This window comes from Oryx dammah, unplaced genomic scaffold (assembly GCF_014754425.2).
Source record: "Oryx dammah isolate SB20612 unplaced genomic scaffold, SCBI_Odam_1.1 HiC_scaffold_22, whole genome shotgun sequence".
Classification (NCBI taxonomy): Eukaryota; Metazoa; Chordata; class Mammalia; order Artiodactyla; family Bovidae; genus Oryx; species Oryx dammah.
The window spans coordinates 57,616,152-57,637,925 of record NW_024070206.1 but is presented as its reverse complement, the minus strand read 5'-3'; the positions used below and the strand labels follow the sequence as shown (position 1 = coordinate 57,637,925).

Sequence of the window (21,774 nt, the reverse complement as noted above, 5' to 3'; positions counted from 1 at the left end):
CACGGAGAGGGTCCAATGGGTGTCGCGGCGAGCTGCGCTTCTCCGCGGGCGGACGGCGTGCTTGGCCCAGCAGACGGCGCCGCTGAGCCGCGGACTCGCCTCCTCTGCTCCCAGCTCACCCGACCGGAGCGAGTGTCCCGGCGGCTCGGGGTCCCGCGTCGGGGGCGGGCAGAGCCTGGAGCCGGGGGCTGCGGGGCCAGCCGCGGCGGGACGGCGAGGACGCGCAGGAGGCCAGCTTTTACAGCTGAGCCATCTAAACGAACTGATTAACAGTTATTTTTATTTTTCATCCAATTTCCATTACAAAAAAAATTATTTATTGCTCCTCTCCAGTGAAATGTGAAAGGAAAATCTGAAAAGGAAAAGGAAGCCACGGGAGAGGACGGAAAGCCTCGGCGGTGACGCCCAGAGCACTTGCAGAGGGAGGGGCGCCGAGGACTGGCTTGTTCCCCAGACTGGGTCCTGCGCGCAGGGCCTGCACTGCCGCCGCCCTACCCCTCACCCGGGCATATTTTCCTGTCGTCTGCCTTTTCCATTTCCGTTTGCTTTCTTTCTCCATTCGCCATCAGGCCCGCGGAGGCCGGCTCTGGGCGCTCATCCTGCCTTTAGGACCCCGGTGGATCTCTCCTCCTGAGCCTCATGTCATAGTCATGCTTGACCTGAACGAGTCATTCACAAAACCCTGGGCTTGAGAGAGGGCACCCCTGGCCTGGCCTTGGCAGGAAGGAGTCCCTGGAGAGGAAAAGTTGCAGGCGGGGGTCCAGGAACGGAGCCAGATGCCCAGGTCATAGTGTCCTCTGGATGGGGCCGGCCCTGGGCTGCTCTGGAGGCTCCTGGGAACTCCAGCTGGGTGTTCTGAGATGGGACCGGGAGTTCCCGGTGCCCTGGGCTGCATGCATTTAAACGTAAGGACTTCTGACTTCTTGAAGTACCAGCCACACCTCTGCAGTGACCATCCTTCACCCATCAACCGAGCTTCACTTCCTCAAAGCCTCGCCCCACCATGGACACAGGCCTGGGGGGTCTCTCTGCTCTCGCGGGCCTCCAGTCAACAACAGGAGAAAAAGTTAGATGAACTGTGTGCTTAGCAGACAGTGGCCTTGGAATGCCCCTGGGCTGCCTCAACCAATGATGCTTCTCTATCTCCTGCCAGAAAAACAGCAGGCATTTCACGAGGAGGCTGGGTTGTCCTTAGCTTCTCGTGTTGAGAGGCATGAAGAATAGAAAATGAAAGCATTCTTGCCTCCCACCCCACACAGCCAGGGACCGAGAGTGGGTTCCCTGTGTACACACGACAGCCCATCAGACAAGCCCTTTTCTGTCCGTAAGCAATTTTAGTGCCAGGGTCCACCTGGATGCCCAGAATGCTACTTACCAAGGCTTTCAGAGTCCCCTGTGATGTCTTACAGCTGTTGCTCTACCTGTGTTAGCTTTGATGAATTTTATGATATAGAAAAAATAAGCCTAGTTTAATCTCATCATGAGAGGATTAAAAAATAAAAATTCCAAACCAAAAAAGCCGGCTTTGCTGGATTCTGTTCATTCCCCTGCAGGCTCTGAACTGAGCCAAGGACTCCTGCAGAGATGAGCCAGTTCAGCAAGCCCGTGAGGGCGGGGCTTTCAGGGGGCAGCCTGGGCACGGCCCTGGGCCAAGGAGCAGTTTCAAGGAGCCGGCCTCCCCAGGAAGCCCCAGGAACCACCAGTTTCTCCTCCTTCTCTTGGGCCTGGATGGGTGAGCCTCACCCCCGAGGAGAGCTTGTTGTTGGTGTTCAGTCACTCAGTCGTGTCTGGCTCTTTGCGACCCGGTGGACTCCAGCATGCCAGGCTTCCCTGTCCCTTCACCATATCCCGCAGTTTGCTCAAACCCATGTCCATCACGTCGGTGATGCCATCCAACCATCTCATCCTCTGTCGTCTCCTTCTCCTCCTGCCTTCAATCTTTCCCAGCATCAGGATCTTTTCCAATGAGTCAGTTCTTCACATCAGGTGGCCAAATTATTGGAGTTTCAGCTTCAGTATCAGTCCTTCCAGTGAATATTCAGGAGAGCTCAGCTGAGCCTCATTCGCAGACCCAGAGACGATGCCTCATGCTGCATGCAGGCGGCTGGGACACCAGCACTGGGCTCACCTCTTGGTAGGTATCAAGTCAAAAATAACACACCAGTCAAAGAACAGGTGGAGGAAGGGTTTATCCCTTGCAACAAATAAGGAGTACACTTAAGGGATCTTTCTCAAAGTAGTGTCGCCCAGAACAGAGATATTTGGGGAGTTTTAAGCTAAGGGTCTGTGAATCTTCATGAAGGGGCTGAAACAGAGCAGAATTCAGCAGAGAACTGGGACCAAGGTAGTTGATAGATGATTGAAGTCATAAAGGTCAGAAAAGGTCAATATTATCATCCCTCAGATTCCAGTTGGTCTGGAGGTGGAGCTAATCTTTACCTTCGGGCTAATCTTTACCACTGAAGCAGACCTGGGAGTCTTTACAACTGATTCCTGATCTTTGCTGTTGTTATGTCTCTCGTCTGATAATGATCATTTGTTCCCACAAGATTATGAATTACGAGAGCATGGTGGCCAAGCTTCAGTTCAGTTCAGTCGCTCAGTCATGTCCGACTCTTTGCGACCGCATGAATCGCAGCACGCCAGGCCTCCCTGTTCAACACCATCTCCTGGAGTTCACTCAGACTCACGTCCATCGAGTCCGTGATGCCATCCGGCCATCTCATCCTCTGTCGTCCCCTTATCCTCCTGCCCCCAATCCCTCCCAGCATCAGAAGTCTTTTCCAAGGAGTCAACTCTTCTCATGAGGTGGCCAAGCTTAGATCCCAAAATGACTCGGGCAAAAATGGCTTCTCTTCTGTCAGAAAGCTGCATTGGATTCTTTTCCTTCGGGACCGCTACCCTACATGCCCACGTTGCTTCTCCACGGTTTTCTTGGCTCTTTTTCTGGGACTCCTACTACGGCTGGAGTCTCTCATATCTCATCTGCCCTCCAGCTGTCTTCACCCTTCTGTTTTCTATCCTGTCATCCCTTTGCCCCACTTGCCAGGTGAATGCCTCAGTCCCACTTGTCCAGCTCATTCATTCTCTTTGACGGCGGCCAGTCTGCACTGACATCCTCTGCTGAGTTACTGCAGTGACTGGTTCCATTTTCAGGGTTGCTAACTGGTTTTATTTTATATGGGCTTCCCTGGTGGCTCAGATAGTAAAAAAAAAAAAAAAAAAAAAAAAAAATCTACCTGCAATGCAAGAGATCTGGGTTCCGAACCTGGGTTGGGAAGATTCCCTGGAGGAGGGCATGGGAACCCAATCTTGCCTGGCAACCTCATGGACAGAGGAGCCCGGCAGGCTACAATCCCAGTCCATGGGGTCACAAAGAGTCGGGCATGACTGAGCGGGTAACCCATTTTCATCATTATTAGGACTGGACTGGTAACTGCAAGGTCAAGGTGATCAGGGGTGCTAGGCTTTGTGTGACCGCCCCAGCACAGCACTGCCGCAGAGGTCCTTGGCCCTAGATACCCGAGAAACTGCAGAGCTGAAATCTGTTAGTACCGAGACTCCGGGCACCCTCACCAGAGCAGCTCCCGGCCCTGGACCGGGTCTCTCTCCCTCCCCGTCCCGCAGCCCGTGGGGAACCCATCTGTGCCTCTCCCACCACTCTCCTCTCCTTTCCCGAGGCCCCCATTCCCTCCATGTGCTCTGAAGCCCGTTCTTTGGGGGTCAGTGGGGGACAGTGCCCCCATCTTTACGTGCCACCGCAAGCTGAGTGAGGTTCTTCTCAGCGCTTAGCCTGTGCAGAGAGGCCCTGATGTGCAATCAGAGCGCTTCTGAATGGGGTGGGGGGCGGGTCGAAGTTGCTTGAAAGTCATTGAGAGGCAGACACTTGGGGGTTATGGGGCCAGCGGGGGGTCTCTGGGGACAGAAGCCCCTCGAGTCCAGGTGTTTAGAGTTACCTACAGTCTCCAGAGCGGAGCTGGGGCAGGGATGTCCTCAGGCTCCATTCCCCCGCTCCAGTGTTTCTCCATCTGCCCTGAGACACTCAGAGAAGACATTTAACAGCGAGTCTGGGCTCTGTCACCAGGACGGTGATATTCGGCCCTTCAGGCAGGAGCCCTGTGCTGGGGGCCCCGCCGTGTCTGAGAAGACCGAGGCTGGACTCACACCACCTCCTCTCTCCCATCACATTCCCCGGAGTCTGGCTCCCAGCACCAGTCAACTCAAGAAAGAATTAGGTTTTATGAAATACATCTGCTCAAACATAGCTTCCAAAATCTTTTGGGTAACACAAACCTTTAACTTACATTCAGTTAAATGATGGTTAATCAGTAAATATTGAGATCATTTCTCAATAAGATAAAACACTGAGATTTCTAAACATAAGTTTAAATGATCTACTTTGGGCTTATTGAAGAGAAACTAAAGCTATTTGAGTCTGTTAGCAAGTATGTTCTGTCACGTTGAAAACAAGTTGCACTAGGAGGGAGCTAGGAGGAGAGGGTTAATAGTCTGTAGCATTCTAGAGTAAGCTGCTTTGAGATGACAAAAGTTGAAAAGGTTGCTAGGTAATGTCACCTGTCCAAGATGGTCATCCAGCTTTCTTTTTCACCCCAGGTGGCATTAGTGGTAAAGAATCCTCCTGCCAATGCAGGAGATGCAAGAGATGTGGGTTCGATCCCTGGGTCAGGAAGGGCCCTTGGAGGAGGGTATGGCAGTCCACTCCAGTATTCTTGTCTGGAGAATTCCATGGACAGAGGAGCCTGGCTGACTACAGTCCATGAGGTCGCAAAGAGTCCAGGCATGACTGAAGCCACTTACCACAGACCACCAGGAGGGAGCATATGCCCCTAGAAATGATGACTTGATATATTTGTAAATTTGCTCATCTACTACAGAAAGCTGTATGTGACAAACAGTTCACAATTGCTTACCTCCCAACGTCCACAAGATATTAATTACTAAGAGTTAAGAAATCTAGTCTTAGATGTAAATGAAACTACTAGAAATAAAAACAATAAAGAAAAAAACTCGATACAAAGTATGCAAGGAAAGCAAGATGTGACTTTTGGTTAAAAAAAAAAAGGTTTAAGGTATAAGTATGCATTTTTGATAAGGGAAAAGGAGAATAATTTTGTCCTTGTTTAGAGATTATTTAATTGTTGCTTCAATTCTTTTTTTAAGGAGAATAAAGAACAAAAAATAGGTATTAATTTACAGAACAGAGTGAGAAAGAGAAAATCTTATTAATACATTGTGTGGTCAAGCCGGTTAAAATTAAATTTATTAAAACATTTTTTTAAAAAATCTTTAATGTCAACAGTGTGCTATACAAAATTAGACTTCAATATTCTGTGTTACGGAGAAGGCAATGGCACCCCACTCCAGTACTCTTGCGTGGAAAATTCCATGGATGGAAGAGCCTGATATCAGGGCTGCAGTCCAGAAGTCACTGGGTGACTTCACTTTCACTTTTTAGTTTCATGCATTGCAGAAGGAAATGGCAACCCAATCCAGTGTTCTTGCCTGGAGAATCCCAGGGACGGGGGAACCTGGTGGGAGGCCATCAATGGGGTTGCACAGAGTTGGACAGACTGAAGTGACTTAGCAGCAGCAGTAGCAGCATTCTGCGTTAAGGGGACAAGATTTTCTTGGATTATCACAAAAGATTTTACTTTACCTGTTGAATAATATGCCTAGAAAACAAAGATTCTGTACTTACCAAAATAATTTCTATACTTCATGCTGTCTTAATCAGGTCTTTGATTACTTCAGAAAAAGGAGTCTTGTCAATATTAAAAGAACTTAGGTCTTTTTATAGCTATGTAACTTTCTGTACATGCCTTTGAAATCTTTTGTTACTTTGGTTAAAGAGATAACTAAGTATCATTTCATGGTTACATGAGATCACATTGAATAAAGTATCTTAAACCTGTTGACATATTTGAGAACTTCCCCAAGTCAGGGTTGCTTTTTTTTTTTTTTTAATGTGGACCACATGATTGAATTTGTTACAATATTACTGCTGCTTATGTTCTGGTTTTCTGGCCACTAGGCATGTGGGATCCCCAACCAGGGACTGAACCTTTGCCCCCTGCACTGGAAGGCAAAGTCTTAACCACTCCACCACCAAGGAAGTTCCCAAAGTCAGGTTTTAAAAGAAATCTTTTTGACTTCAAACCAACTTTGGGAATTTTTTTCCCAGAGGGCCCCCAGAAAATATCAAAGATCTGTGCTCTCTTCTTATAAAAATAGTGATATAAAATTAATTAGACTTATTTGATATGTTAAATTACATGAGAAGCATTGTGAAATAAAGGTGATTTTAATCTTCTTTAGGTTATATTTGTATTGATATATGTAACTAATAGATGTGTTCCAAAAACTGCATACCAATAGATGTGTTCTAAAAACTGCATACAAATTCCAAGGAGTTTCTTAATGTCCGTACTGTCCATATAATCCACCATAATACCAATTTTTATCTTTGAGAGCCGTATTCCTTAGAAATAACCAAATTTCCTTGTCCACTGAGTAATTTTTTTAAAACGAGCTCTTACCGTATTTGCAACCATGGCTACTGCAAGTCTTTTGTCATCCACAGTGAGTTACTGTTTTATCCTGATTCTTCTCTGAAAACTTTTATTATACTCAGCTGCAGGCCAGAACGTTGCATGATGACACCACCTGAGTAACTTTGCTCTTCTGTGGGAAGAAAACAGGAGCATGGAGCAGTTCACTGTTGAAAGTCTAGTTCTCTCCACCCGCCTGGGCCTGGTGTCCACACCTCGGTCCCAGCCTTCTTCGAGGGGAGCTGATTCCAGGCACTGAATGAAATGCTTGAAAATAATGATGGGAAAAAAATGTTTAACCATCTATTGGAATGCACGACCGCCCAAGGGCTTCCCAGGTGGCACTGGTGGTAAAGAACCTGCCTACCGATGCAGGAGACGTAAGGGGCTCAGGTTCGATCCCTGGTTTGGGAAGATCGCCTGGAGGAGGGCATGGCAACCCACTCCAGTACTCTTGCCTGGAGAATCCCATGGACAGAGGAGCCTGGTGGGCTACAGTCCATAGGGTCACAAAGAGTTGAAGCAATTTAGTATAGTCACTCAAAAAATACCGATAAAGTACTTTCAGATGGCGCGTTGCCCAGGCTGAGACAAGGGCCTGAGGACACATCTAAGTGCAGGCGGGGATCAGCTGCTTCACCTGGCTCACTGGTGGGGTGTACGCACCGTAGCCCCCTGGTCCCTGAGAGGGGTCTACTCACCATTCTTCCTAGTTGGGGTGCATTGGGTGGCAGTTCAGTGGACCTCAGCCATTCCTCGGGACCTCAGAGGAACGTGAGAGAAGACGTCTCACCGAGGCCCCCAGCTGGTCACGTCATATATCCCCCCGCCCCGAAAAAACAAGTTGGACGGCATCCTCCCCACTCTCCCAGAGGGAGCACAAGGCTGAAATAGTGGGCCTGTCCACACTCAGAAATCAGTCTGGCAGTGGAGGAAGAAGCAATGCGTCGTGTGTGCAGACAGGGGATGAGGTAGTGGCCGGGAAGTCATCTGACGTTACTGAGGCCATTGCGGCTGGTGCAGGTCATCTGTGACAACCCAGGGCTTTGCTGGGACACGCAGAGGGCGTCACCTTGGAGACAGAGCAGGGGCACCCTCCCGAGGCTGGCAGACCGGAGGGACGCACCGAGAACACTCCCTGTCACCTCTGGCGGGGCTGGTTCCGCCCCTGGGGTGGGCTGGCGGTGGGGAGTCTGTGCCTGGCCTGCCTCGGCTTCCGGGAGCCGCAGGCACCTGCCCAGTGAGTCCCTTGATTTGCAGACACATCACGCGGCCTCTGCCTTCACTATCACCTTGTTCTCTCCCTGGGTGCACCCCTGTCCAAACGCCCCCCCACCCCCCCGCATAAGGACACCTGTCACACTGGGCCACCCTCTAACATACGGACTTTGAGGGGACGCGGTCCAACCCCGGGATCTTCAGCTCCTGCTCAATGACTGTCCCTCTTGACTTGCCCACTGAACCGGCCTCTTCTGGGAGGCCATCTCAGGGAACTCAGGAAAATAAAAATTAACAACAAAAAAAGAGCTCGGCACACACGTGTCCACTTTGGGGCCCTCCTCTTAGGATGTGGGCTAACAGGTTCTGCTAAATGGAGCTGAGGCCTGATGGGCCCCCGCCCCGCCATGTCTCCTCCCCTGCGGCCAGTTCCACACAGACACCACGGGGCTGCGTGGAGTGAGCTCCGCAGGCAGTCATTCCTCTGGAGGCTCCTTTTACTGTTAATTCTGACAACACAGACTGAGACCAAATAACCCTCCAGCTCAGGTTTAGATTTTGAAGGATTTTAATACAGAGATGGAACATCGTGACGGGTAAGGTCTTGAGAACAGGACAGGATGTGCCCGAGACAGCTCAGATCAGGACACCTGCCCTCGAGGCCCCAGGCGCTGGGACAGAATGCTCTGAGCCGGCATGACCATGACTTGCAGACAGAGGCAGGGCCAGGAGACCCTGAGTCCCCTCTTCAGCCCTGGTGGACGCCATCCAGCACCTTCTATGGGGCAACGTGTGCTATCTTCTGGAGACCATGGCACGCTGACCACCGAGGAGCAGTCAGCTCATCCAGGGTCGCTGACAGGCCCTGGGCCTGACCGCTTATCGCGACCAGTGGAGGCTACTCCATCCTGAGATGGGGCGGGGGCTCTCACATCCGCGCTGGAAGTCTGCAGAACCTGACAGAGGGGAGGAGTGGTGGGCGGTCCCGAGAGGCAGGGGAGTGCGTGGGGATGGCAGGGTGGCGCTCAGTCCTTCAGCTGGGAGACTTCGTACAGGTATGCAGCCAGCATCTTGGTCCCCTCGATGTAGTTGCGCCTGGCCGAGAGGAAAGGGGGTCAGTGACACGCCCGAGCCCTGGGCCCACGCACGCATTCCTTCCGGGAGCGGATGCCCGGTGCCCTGGCTTGCTGGCCCGAAATGCTCCACCGGTTGGTTCTCAAGCCCAGCCCAGCAGCCCATTGGGACCAGCCCTGATCCTGGCCTCCTGATGCGCGGGCTCCCACCAGGACTCAGTGCAGCGCCTCTCCGAGACCACAGGCCCCCCATGTCTAGGCCGAGGTCTCCACCTTGCGTCTAACACCCAGGGCTCTGGCCTCGCCCCCAGCCCTCGGGCAGGGTCTGTCTCTGCTCTCAGCAGCCCGCGCCCTGCAGTCAGCCCCTCTTCCGCGCTCACCGGTTGAGCTTCTCGTTCTGGGAGTGCGCTCCATCATCCGCCGAGCCCACGGGCAGCAGCATGACGTTCTTGCCCGTGGCCTCTTGGAAGGTCAGTGTCACCGGGATGCTGCCGCCTTCCCTGGTCAAGTCCGGCTCGACACCAAATACTGAGGAGGGCAGAACAAAAGAAACCGAGCTTTAGGGGCCCACCACACATCCACTGCCCAGCAACCCTGAGCCCAGGCCCTCTGCAAGTGGCTCCGCTCCCAGGGTGGGAGGCAGCATGGCCCAGCCCGCACAGGGAATCGCAGCGCCCGCCCCCAGGGGCGCGTCCCACCTGTCTTCAGGGCCCTCCTCCCAGCCAGGTAGTGAGGGTGGTTGAAGTCGGACACCCAGGGCTTCCCGCCGTGGCCCATGTACACCTTGAACTTGTTGGGACTGTGAAGCTCAGCAAACTTCTTGGTCAAGTAGCTTGTAACCTGAACCACAGACAGGAGGGACGACGTCTCACAAGCCTGGACTCTGGTCCAAGGCTGGGGGTTCATTCCGAGACAAGTCTCTGGGGGGCGGGTCTCCATGGGGTCTATGAGGGTCTACATGGGGTCTATGAGGGGTCTCCACGGGGTCTATGAGGGTCTACACTGGGTCTATGAGGGTCTACACTGGGTCTACAGTGAGTCTACAGGTGAACACTGGGTCTCATCTCCTCCCCAAGTCCTCTTCCCTCTGGACCCCCCAGCCCCCTCTGTTGCTCACCACAGACCAGACCCTGGACTCTCACCACAACACATTCAGCCCAAAGTCAGCCTTTGCTTCAAAGCCTTAGAATGAGGTCACAGGTCAGATTTTAGCACACCTCAGCAGGGACAAAGGTTGTGCACAGGGGATGCTGTTTTATTTGGCCTTTATCTCTGATTAGGATCTGACCTGCTTATTCTAGTGATGGCTGAGCTGGGGAGCACCAAGGGCGGGGCTGTGTGGGGGAGGCGAGCACCCTTCTCTGTGGGGGGGCCTGGGGCCCTCTGTGACCATCTCCTCGGGCACAGCAGCCCTCCGTGCACCCCCGCATGCACATGCCTGCTCGCTGACCACTTCCGGAGTCATGTTCGGGACGAGTCGGATGGAGAACTTGCCGACCACCTTGCGTGGAATCACGGTCTTGGCCCCTGACCCGGAGAAGGCACCTTCGATGCCGTGGAGAGACAGGGACGGGTAACGCCATCTGTGCATCAGGATGTCCTTCTGCAGAGAGATGGTCAGGGGTCAGCACTGGCCGGCCAGGCGTCCCCACTGCGGGTTGGGGGATTCCCCACTGTGGCTTGGGGGTCAGCACCAGCCTGTCAGGGGACAGCACTGCCAACAGCAGTCAGCACTGTGGGTCAGGGGTCAGCACCAGCTGCTCGCAGGGGAGACCAGGCGGCTGGGGGACCGCACGCCCAGAGGGAGGCAGCACCGACCCAGCAGGGCCGCTGGGTGAGCTGGCCCCCAAGGCGCCTGGCGAGCTCCTCTTGCTTCCACAGGGCCTGTGCTGCAGGTACTTAGAGCTGGAATTTATATCCAGACCTGATTCTCCCAACAGGTAAGTAAATGTTCTGTGCAATCAGCCTCCACCTTGGCACCCAGCTCTCCGGGGAACAGTGAGACACCCCTGGGCAGATGGGCTGTTTCCCAGCATATGCAAACCAGGAGAAGCTCCCCCCACTGCAGGCGGCCTGGTCCCCGGGGTGGCGCAGCGGTCTGACACCTCACAGAGCTCCCTGCCCGGCACATGTTGCCTGCTGATGTCGGCAGCATCTGGCGCTCACATGCCCAGGGTATGCCCGGGTCTGTCCAGCCTGCAGCTGCCTCCCCCAGGGCCACACGCACTGCGAGCCTGGCAGGTGGGGGGCACCTTGCAGCCGTGCAGGAGGGTCCCAGCGCCCACGTCCCGGGCGTACTCCTCCAGGTCAAAGTCGATCTTGTCATAGAGCTCCAGCTCCTCCTCGGTCACGGGGGCCACGGCCTCACTGATGCCTGGGATGAGGATCTTCCCCTTCTTGTCCATCAGGCAGCCTGGGCGGTGGGCAAGCGGGGGTGAGTGGGAGCCGGCAGCAGCCCCCAGGCCCAGCTGAAGCACCTGGGCTGCCTGTCATCCGTTACCGTGACAACCGGGAGGGCGTGGGGCCGCCTCATGTTTAAGGTACAGAGATCACCACAGGGAGGGCAGGGGAAGCACCCACGGTCACAGGGCAGGACACACAGAGCAAACTGGCTCCTGTGGCCCACCCACCGTCAGGCCCGTGTTTCCTTTCTAATGCATGTTCCCTAAGAAGCCGCCTACTCCCACGCCTAGGAGGGAAAACCCAGTGATACAGAGCTGACTCCAGGCCCAGGAAAGTCGGCTTCATGTACAGCACATGCTGCCCACCCGGGAGGAAAACAGGACTCAGCACACGGTGGGTGGGCCGGGTGCCACGTGGGGCCGTGAGAGAGCCTTACAGGAGACCCGCCATGGCCAGTGACAGCCAACTGGACCGGAGCAACCCCCTGCAGGAAGGTGAGACACCACTGCGGCCAGGGCAAAGATGGCCGTGATTCTAGGGACCCGAGGTGGGGTCTGGTGACCAGGCAAAGGGTGTGGGGAGGGAAGGGGGGGCAGACGTGAACCACGTGGGCCTGTTAGAGGGAGCAGCCAGAGAGGGAGGGAGAGAAGACCCCCGAGTCGCTGCAGGGGCCCACCCGCGCTCACCCATCAGCATGATGAGGTCGGTCATGGCCTCGTGCACCGAGCCGCCGTACACGCCCGAGTGCAGGTCCTTGTCGCTGCATTCCACCTGCGGACACACGGCCACTCTGTGGGCTGCTCCCAGGAGCTCGCCCTCACCCCGCAGAGGCATGCTCCGAAGTCCAAGTTTGCTGCCCCGCAGGCCTGGTCAGGCACTCCCTAAATCACAAGGCCCAGAGCCCCCTCCCGGGGGAGGCGCGGCCCGCGCACCTCGATGAAGAAGTAACAGATGCCGCGCAGCCCGTAGGTGATGCAGGGTTTGTTCTTGCCCAGCCAGTAGTTGTCGGAGATGCACACGTAATCCACATCCTTGAAGAACGAGTCCTTCTGGGCGAAGATCAGCGCGTCCAGGCCCTCGGAGCCCGACTCCTCCATGCCCTCCAGGCAGAAGCGGACGTTGACGGGGACTTCCTGGGAGGGGGCGGTGAAGGAGGCAATCAGCGCGCACGGATTTTATTTCTTAGAACAACGGACAGGAAGCCACCAAGTGTTGTGAGATCGTCCATTTCAAATACCCGACTGACTTTCCCCGCGCTGACCACGGGGCGGGCAGTGGGCGCTGGCAGAGACCCTCCGCCCCAGCGCTGGGCTGCCGGGACACGGCCTGGCCCTAGGCGGTCACCTGGAAGGACTGCTTCCAGGGGCCCGCAGCCCGATCGCATGGCCCACTTGCAGGGTTTCTGTGATTACCCAGCACAGATCAAGCGTCTCTGGCAAAGCTGAGCTGCTTGAAGACAGAGGCCGGGACACACACCCGGCAGGAGCCTCCGTTCGCACCGTGATGGCCACGCCGTGCACCCCTGGAAGGAGTGAGCGGGTGCCTTCCTCCTGCAGGGCCAGGCCCTCCACCGACCGCGGGCCCGCCTCCTCCAGAGCCGACAGCGACTTTGAGAGGCAGCCGCCTCCTGCTTGGGGGTTTCTGGGTCTCCCCAGCGCTGTGCCCTGAGGCGGGTGGCCCCCTTCCACAGGTGAGACCATGGAGCTGCGCCTGAGGGATCTGAGGCCAAAGGACATGGCTAGCCGGCCCACGTGCACTCACGTCCGTGGGGTCCCAGTTCAGAGCCACCCCCGGAAATGCCGCTCACCGCACGCCCCTCCCCTCCACCTCTCCAGGGGAACAGAGGTGCGCTGGGGGCTGGGTCTTCGAACAGGTGCCCTCCTCTCCACCACCACAGACCCCAGGGCCCCTGAGCACAGCACACTTGGACCCTTTTCAGATCTACCCCTCCACGTCCTGACAAAAATGCTTGTCTTATCTCATCGCAAGATAAGAGCAAGATGCAGAAACTGTCTATATGTTATGATCACAACTGCTGCTGCTGCTGCTAAATCACTTCAGTCATGTCCGACTCTGTGCGACCCCATAGACGGCAGCCCAGCAGGCTCCCCCATCCCAGGGATTCTCCAGGCAAGAACACTGGAGTAGGTTGCCATTTCCTTCTCCAATGCATGAAAGTGAAAAGTGAAAGTGAAGTCGCCCAATTGTGTCCGACTCTTGGCGACCCCATGGACTGCAGCCCACCAGACTCCTCCATCCATGGGATTTCTCCAGGCAAGAGTACTAGATTAAGAGAATAACAGGAAGTAAGGGGTCTGCCCACTATCACAGCCTGGGTCCCATCACAGCCTGGGTCCCCTGCTGGCGAGAACCCCCACCCCAGGCGCGGTCCGTGCCCGGAGCTCTCGCCTCCCCTGCTGGCTGGGTCCCTGCTGAGTCACCAACGGGGTGACCTTAGAACATCCATAAACCACTGCATCTTCAGTGTTTCCTAAAACTAGAAAACAGGCTATGAAGCGGAACGTGGCCCCACTGCGCTGATCCCGCTCCGGGAGGGGGGCGGGGAGTGTGATCGTTGATCTTTACGCTGTTCTGAGAACAGAAAGCCCCACTGGGCACCACCAGGTGGAACAGGTGAAGGGGGTGGCGGGGCGCGGGCCGCATACCTGCTTGGTTTTCTGGAAGGCTTCCAGGGCGTTGATCCAGCCGGCCACCGGCCCCTTGTCATCGGTGGCTCCCCTCCCATACAGTTTGCCTGGAATAGCAATCAGCACGTTCACTGGGTGATGGTCACAGGCGGGGCTGGGCGGGGGAAGGCAGATGCGCAGGGTGAGATGAGAGTGACCTCTGGGTGCCTGGGGCAGGGTGGGGAGCAGGGTACCACTGGGAGTGGCTGGGAGGGGATGAGAGGAGGGAAGGGCGGAGTGCGGGGGGGGGTCCAGGCCCTCGACTGGGGACAAGACGGCAAGTGCACCGCAGGGACCACGTGAGCCGTGATGACCTGACTGCCCCTGCGCCGCCGGAGAGGCTTCAGTAGGAACGCAACATGTCCCGAGGAAAGGTTTCAATTAAAGACAGCCTGGACTCAGCCCAAGGGGACAAGGTACACACGAGGGGGCTGCTCCACAGGGCCAAAGCCACAGCCCACACGGAAAAGTCAATGTTCAGAGATGAAGGTGGAGCGGGGGTGGGGGGCGGGGAAATGCTGACGCTTCCCCTAGAGTCGGGCTGGATTCAGGTCCCAGCTTGGGGGCCACGCTGGCTCAGGCCAGGCTTCCTGGGAAAGCGGTGGCAGGCACGGCAAGCCCAGCGTGCCCAAGGCCACGGAGACCGGGCTCTCCTGGGAAAGGAAGGCTTCCGGGGTTTCACGGACGGAGCACAGGTGTGAAGCTTCCAAAACCCGATTTCTAGGTTCTGTGAAAACAGCTGGTTCTGGAAAGATGGCAACTGAGAGGCTGGGCTGCACTTCCCAAAGGCAGTGTGGTACAGGCCCCCCTCCTCCCAGGAGCGGCCTACCGTCTCGCTCCACCAGGGTGAAGGGCTCGCTGTCCCAGCCGTCCTCCAGGGCCGCCGGCTGCACGTCCAAGTGGCCGTAGATGCACACCGTCTTCTTCTGCGGGTCAGAGCCCAGCTTGCCAAGTAAAATGGGCGGAAGTGGGATCTCGGAGCCATCAGGGAGCTGGGGGAGGAGGGGAGGCCATGAAGGATGGTCCTTGGTCAAGGAGTGCGGTGCTAACCCATCTCCCACACACAGACAAGGTAACGCATGAGAACCCACTGTAGAGTGCAGGGAACTCAGTGCTCTGCGGTGACCGGAAGGGATATATGTGTACGCATAGCTGATTCACTTTGCTGTACAGGAGAAACCAACAAAACATTGGAAAGCAACTCCACACCAGTTAAAAAAAAAAAAAAAAGAGAGTGGTGTTTACAGCAGGTGCTATCAGCATGCCCCGGGCAAGTGTATCTGTTCTCATCAATCACCCTCTATTGCAGAGCTCAGTATCAGATCATTCCACTGAGTCAATAATTAACAAGAATTTATGTTCCTATAATCCAGAGCACAGAGACAATCATGTTTATAACTGCAGGCAGCTTGCTCAATTTTTAAAAGATGATCTTTAAAAATGCTCAGTTGTGTCCGACTCTTTGCAACCCCACGGACCATAGCCTACCAGGCTCCTCTGTCCATGGGATTCTCCAGGCAAGGACACTGGAGTAGGCTGCCATTCCCTTCTCCAGGAACAATACATTGCTAAGGTGTGAGTGCTCAGTTGGAATAGTTTCACCTATTTTAAAGTAACAACTCTTAAAAATTATTTGCCACCTAGATTTTTTTTTTTAGCGTATTAGGAAAAAGGGAGAGGAAGCAAGACAAGTATGCTCCTAACAGAAAACAATTCCAGGAATACTGGTCTGTCCTCTCACAGTGAGGATCGGGAAAGTGCCAGGAATTTGCAACATAAATCCTAAGTAACCTTAAATTAACTATTTGGTCTGTGGTAAGCAGAAGTCTCACACGCAAACTGGACTGGAATTGGAAGGCCCAGACTGTAACCTCCTTTGCCATGGACCTACTACTGCTTCCCAGGGAGACAGAGCCTGTCCAAGCCTCTGGGTCCTTCCATTTACGAGAAGAGCAGACTGGGCTGAACGCCCACTCCTAAAATCCCAGAACTGTGATGTCAACCGACACGTAAATCATCAGACAAGAGAACCAAGATAAACCAAACCCAGTCAGCCCTGCAACATAGAGGAGTATTACAAGTGCTGACAATGCATGGCACGAAACGTAATTAACACAGGGCTGACATCATCTGAAACGAAAACAGCAGAATAAGGTACTGCACGGCGAGATCACTCATTCAAGTTGGAATCTGTCCGATTCCTGCATCAGAATGCAACTGAGGCCTGTGCCCCACACATAAAGTCGCTCTTTCCCAGACACCGAGCCATGAAAAAAGCGCTGTTTTATCAGGCGTGACACTGGGGACACAGTGGGGGTGAGTGAGTAGGCGTCTTCATTAGTTTTACATCTAGTGGGCAGAGTGTACCTTGGTCTGAAGGCCGCCTGGCTTCGGGGGAGGAACCTCAGCTCATGTAGGAAGGGCCATTCTGTTTGCTTCCTCTTGGCTAACCCTCAACAGTTCCCCTCCCTGGAGGAACACGATGGGTACTGTGAATCTTGGTGCACTCAGACTCAAGAAGCCACCCAGTTTAGCATCCAAATCAGGCCACCTGTGCTTGTTTGAAAGACCAGCGAGTTGGGCTTCCCTGGTGGCTCAGTGGTAAAAGAACCTGCCTGCTAATGCAGGAGTTTAATCCCTGGTCCTGCAAGATCCCACATGCCGTGGAGCAACCAAGCCTGTGTGCCACAACTACCGAGCCTGTGCCCAGAGTCTGGGAGCCTAAACCACTGAAGCCTGTATGCCCTAAAGCCCGTGCTCTGCAGCCCGAGAAGCCACTGCGGTGAGAAGCCTGTGCAACAATGAGAGAAGAGCCTGCGCAGCAACCAAGGCCCAGTGCAATCGAAAATAAACAAATACATAAGTTAAAAGACACGATAAAGACCAGTGATTTATCTGCAGCAAAGCCTTCAGAACTTGTGAGGACCTGCCAACCCCTCAATAAAGCTAACGTCTGGCCCCATGGCCCACCTTCTAGGTCCTGATGCCCACAAGCTCCACGGAGCCTCCCAGGAAAGCCCCCATCCCGCCCACCTTCTGGTTCCCGATGTCCACCAGCTCCACAGAGCCGCCCAGCTGCTTGATGTCGGCGGCCGCCACCTCCATCATCCTGCGGATCTCGTCTCTCTTCTCAGGCCACGCTGACACGCTCTGGATGGCCACCCATTCCGCAAGCTTCTGTGGGTGGGGAACAAGCAAAAGGGATTTGGAAAAGCTGCTCCAGGAGGGACGAAGGAGCTCACGGGTGGGCCATTTTCAGGCCCACAGAGCTGTCCGCTCCATCTGGATCTCGCTGCCCAGACATGGGGGAAAAGATCTGTGACGTCTGCTTTCTGTTTAAGATATAAGGACGTTTTGCACTGACCCCATACCAAGAACTATACAAAATGACAGGAGACTCATTAACCATCAAGCATGATGTGGTTGCAAGATGTGTAAGTTTTTTTTATGAAATGTGTTTCACAAATACGTTTATATCTGATTCTGACAAAATTGAAACTGAAAGATACAGAAAATACCCAATATCTTCACAGTCCAAGTTGCCTTATTTATTATCCTGAGAATGGCCATGTTCTCTAAAATTGAATTTTTTAAATGAGAACTGGAACGATTTCACCTGAAATATGTCTACCAAAGGTGATTTTAAAGTATGGCTCTTTACGTTAACATCAAGAAACAGATTAACATATAAGATTACTGAATCATTTGAAACATGCAGTGTAAGATAGTTCTTTATATCTACCACAAGAATAGACAAAAATCCTGAATTAGCTTTGCTGTTTCTAGAAACGTGTATTAAGAGTTTCTATGAAAAGCCGAAAGAGTAACTTACATACTGTAATTAGAAAGCAGAGGAAAAGACCTCTCGACAATACATAAGTTACCTTTTTTTTGCTTGGGGTCGGGGGGTGGGCAAGACTTAACATCTATTCAAACACACAACAGAGTACTGGTAAGTATATTCACCACGCAGTGCCCTGGACCCCCAGAACTTATTCATCTCGTAACAGGCTGGTACCCTCAGGCCAAACCCCCATCTCCCCACCCCTCGGTCCCTGGCAGCCAGGGTTCGACTCTCCACTTCTCTGAGTTCACCTTTTTCAGATTCCACATATAAGTGAGATCACACTAGCATCTGTCTTTCTCTGCCTAGACAGCATTTTTAATACTTGATTAGAACAGCCATCAATCGTATTAGCTCCTTGGAAGTTTCTCTGGGTCCTACGGGATTAAACTGAATGTGAACAGTCACTAAACGTTCCCTTACCTTAACATACCGATCCTGATTTTCGTCTACGTACTTAAACAGGGCGGTGAGGGCCGACATCTTTCAACCAGACCACAGACCCTGGAGACTCCTGGAAAGAAGAAGAACCTGTTAGTGCTGCCTCCAGACAGGGCCCGACTGATCCTCAGGCCCGGGAGGCACTTGTTCAGGATCATAAATTGCACCCCGCCCCTGACAGCACAGGGCACGGCCGTCACGAGGGCTCCAGGAAGTGACCTCAGTAGAGACAACGGCTTGGGAAAGCAATCAGAGGCTCAGGCTGATCGCCATTCTTTCTTTCTTTCTTTCTTTTTTTTTTTCCAGAAAGAAACGTACCCAGGAATTGTGTGACAGAATGGCAGGTAACTGAAGCAAGGGCCTGAGTTGAAGACAATCTGATATAATTAAAAGCAGGTACTTTCCAGGAGTACTGATGTACCACTGTTCTTAACACTTTTTTAAAAAATTTAATTTTACTCTCAAAGCACACAGAGAACTTCCCACTTACTATTACCACAGAGGAAATAGTCACTCCAAGGCTCTCAGCAAAAATGTCACATGTGTTCCTACACCGCAAACCAACAGCACAGCACCCAAGATCCAAGGAGAGGAATGTGGGTTTAGATTAAGGAAACTGACAACACAGGTCCAGAAATGGCCAGGACAGCGTGTAAAGTCCACTGGGATGAGGACACACAAACCTGTTCCCTGATGAGGGAACACAAGCGTCCACCTCCCCGGGTGCATTTTCCAATGTCCAGCTTCTCCTGCTGGAGACCAAACTCATCCTGCTCCACCTTACCGACACAGGGGAGAAGGTACCATTTGAGTCGGCAGCTTTAAAAACTGGAACTCACACGAGATAAAGAAAATCCTAGAACTGGGGCTTTCAGAAGGGGTTCCCCCCGCTTCTTTCAAGTGACAACTCAGCTTCCATCACGTGGCAAGATTCAAGCCTCAGCAGTGACTGAGAAGAGCTCAGGGATGGGGAGCAAACTCAGCACCGCAGGGAAGGGAAGTATCTTAGAACTGCGGCTCAGAGTCACAAGACCCTGCTAACTGATCTCTGGAGCAAGACACCAGTCACGTACCAGTGTATGGACACACTGCAGTTAAAGAGTATCTTTTTCTCGGTTTAGGACTTTGAAGTCACATCTAAACAGAAAGAAGTGAAAGTATCAGCTGCTCAGTCCTGTCTGACTCTTTGCGACTCCATGGACTGTAGCCCACCAGGCTCCTCTGTCCATGGGATTCTCCAGGCAAGAATACTGGAGTAGGTGGCCCTTCTCTAGGGGATCTTCCTGGCCCAGAAATTGAACCCTGGTCTACTGCACTGTAGGCAGATTCTTTACCATCAGAGCCATGAGGAGCTCTAAACAGACGAGGGACTTAATTCAGAGTCATGAAGCCTGGCAGCAGACTGTGGATGTGCAGTGAGAGTTCAGTAAGCAAAATCCTCTTCCAACATCAGTGACAGAGCACACAGACTTCCCAGCCAACTCAGGTTGTTTCAGCTGAGGGTCTTATCTTAATGCCGCTGCTGCTAACTTGCTTCAGTTGTGTCCGACTCTGTGTGACCCCATAGATGGCAGCTCACCAGGCTCCAGGGTCCCTGGGATTCTCCAGGCAAGAATACTGGAGTAGGTTGCCATTTCCTTCTCCAATACATGAAAGTGAAAAGTGAAAGTGAAGTCGCTCAGTTGTGTCCGACTCCTAGCGACCCCAAGGACTGCAGCCTACCAGGCTCCTCCGTCCATGGGATTTTCCAGGCAGGAGTACTGGAGTGGGGTGTCATTGCCTTCTCCTTTATCTCAATGACAGTGTCGTAAATGCAGAGGCATTGCACATAAGTCAAAGTTTTCAATCACAAAAGAAATTCTATTTAGCAGGAAAATACGCTAAGTCAGGTACTTTTCATTTGAGTTTCTGGTCATTAAATAGCACAGATCCCACGCTCATTGTGATAAATTCTCATTAATACCATGTTCTTTGTGGCCCGATTAAGCAATGGCCTTCCAGCTAAAGTCAAAGATGGAACTATCAAAGCTGCATTTTTTTTTTTTTAAACCAAAGGAGAGTAAACAGAGACCAGATTGTTCAGTAGGGCCTGCCACCTCACCAGGGCGGTGAAAAGCTACTGCTGTTCTGAACTGCTTACCCAGAGAGGTGGGCCGAGTCCATTTCTCCCTCCCACTCACAGTTCGGGTTTTTCCTGTTTCACTATTGCCAGCACCAAATCCATTAAATGGGACCACTTTTATATGCCCCGGTGAACCCCACTGACGAGGGTAAAAGTGCTGTGCTGGAGGGAATAAAAGCAAGTATTACCAAATCCAAGGGTGCTAGGCACACTGCATTCCTGAAATCTAAGGTCCTAGGGAGTAACAGCCTCGGCAGTGAATTAGAGTGAGCGGAAGGAGTGACAGGGTAGCACCCGGGACCATCCAGTCACACCTACAAAAGATTCCTCCAGTTATGAGTGCCCCATCCTGTCCCGCATTAACTCAAGAAAGACACAGGAAGAGACTAAACACACACCAGAATCGCGGCTTCAAGTCTGCGTAAAAATCACTAAAACAGGGGCGGAACCCTCTAGTTTGTCCAATCGCAAACATACAGGTCTACAAAATGACTCTCGGCCACTCCTCCCAGCCAACACCAGGGACGACAAAGGCATGAAGAAACCTCCACCAGATCGCTGAGTCAGCACCAGGATCCCGTGCGTGCGGCGGGGGCGGGTCGAAGGCCCTGCCCTCGAGGCCCAGGGTCTCAAGGACTCAGTGCAGGCCGACCGGGGACCAAGCATCACCGCACCTGACCGGTGGGAAGGCGGACGCTGCCTCAGATCAACCTCCCGGCCTCAAGTGCGGGCGGGGGGCTAGAGACCCCCGACCCCGGGCTTCTGCCCCGCGGGCGCAGCACCAACATTCGGCCTCCGCCAAGAGCTCCGCGGGAAGAGCTAGGCTTTCGTTCTCTGCGGGCCTCGCCGCGGGAGGGTCGACAGGCCGGCGCGCCCCCTGCAACCCCAGAGCCCCAACCTCCGAGCGGAACGGGCTGCATTTTGACCCAACACCCTCTCCTGCCATCTGGGACGGCCACCGGGCGGGCCGGCATCAGCGGCTCCCCAACCGCGCCCGGCCTCCCTTGCTCCTCCGGAGGCGGCCCGCGGCCCCACATTCCTGGCCTCGTCTCCCGCTCCCGTCCTCAGGGCCCTCTCCACCCGGGGAAGGCCGCTCACCTGCACGCCGCTGCAGCGCCGGTTCCGCACCACGTGTCCCGGCCACGCCCCCCGGGACGGGCCCGCCCCGCCCCGTCCCGCCCCGCCCCGCCTACCAATCACGGATCCCTTCCGGAAGAACCGGCGTCGCCCCGCCCCCACCGCCGTGCCGTTCACCAATCCTGGGCCTTTCTGGGGAGAGCGTCGCCCCGCCCCACCGTCTCCCCGCTCTTCACTGGGCGGTACTGAGAGCGGAGGGGCGGGGCTGCAACCGGGGAGGCGGGGCTGAAGCCGGGGAGGCGGGGCAGGGATGGGGCGCGGCGGAAACCGGGGAGGCGGG

At 54.0% G+C, this 21,774-nt stretch overlaps 1 protein-coding gene and 1 long non-coding RNA gene across 6 annotated transcripts; both read right to left on the bottom strand.

Annotated features, from left to right (window-relative positions):
- Nucleotides 1-5,560: 5,560 nt before the first annotated feature.
- On the bottom strand, nucleotides 5,561-8,176 carry LOC120880942. Of its 3 annotated transcripts, none has more exons than XR_005725162.1 (3): nucleotides 7,953-8,176; nucleotides 7,271-7,332; nucleotides 5,561-6,836 (listed from the first exon to the last, which is right to left on the bottom strand). It is a non-coding gene; the product is annotated as an uncharacterized LOC120880942 (long non-coding RNA). The 3 variants fall into 3 exon arrangements; XR_005725161.1 differs by having other exon boundaries at nucleotides 7,957-8,176; XR_005725163.1 differs by lacking the exon at nucleotides 7,953-8,176 and having other exon boundaries at nucleotides 5,589-5,624; nucleotides 6,558-6,836; nucleotides 7,271-7,647.
- A 93-nt stretch (nucleotides 8,177-8,269) lies between these two features.
- On the bottom strand, nucleotides 8,270-21,544 carry CNDP2 (carnosine dipeptidase 2). 3 transcript variants are annotated; one of them, XM_040264359.1, is made up of 12 exons: nucleotides 21,456-21,544; nucleotides 18,218-18,308; nucleotides 16,984-17,127; nucleotides 14,780-14,942; nucleotides 13,930-14,018; nucleotides 12,196-12,396; nucleotides 11,950-12,034; nucleotides 11,113-11,273; nucleotides 10,299-10,463; nucleotides 9,559-9,700; nucleotides 9,241-9,388; nucleotides 8,270-8,882 (listed from the first exon to the last, which is right to left on the bottom strand). In XM_040264359.1, exons 2-12 carry the CDS (start codon nucleotides 18,275-18,277, stop codon nucleotides 8,813-8,815), a joined length of 1,428 nt encoding a protein of 475 aa, XP_040120293.1. In that variant the 5' UTR covers nucleotides 18,278-18,308; nucleotides 21,456-21,544; the 3' UTR covers nucleotides 8,270-8,812. The 3 variants fall into 3 exon arrangements, with proteins under 3 accessions (XP_040120293.1, XP_040120295.1, XP_040120294.1); XM_040264361.1 differs by lacking the exon at nucleotides 21,456-21,544 and adding an exon at nucleotides 21,144-21,250; XM_040264360.1 differs by lacking the exon at nucleotides 21,456-21,544 and adding an exon at nucleotides 18,750-19,412.
- Between the last annotated feature and the right edge of the window lie 230 nt (nucleotides 21,545-21,774).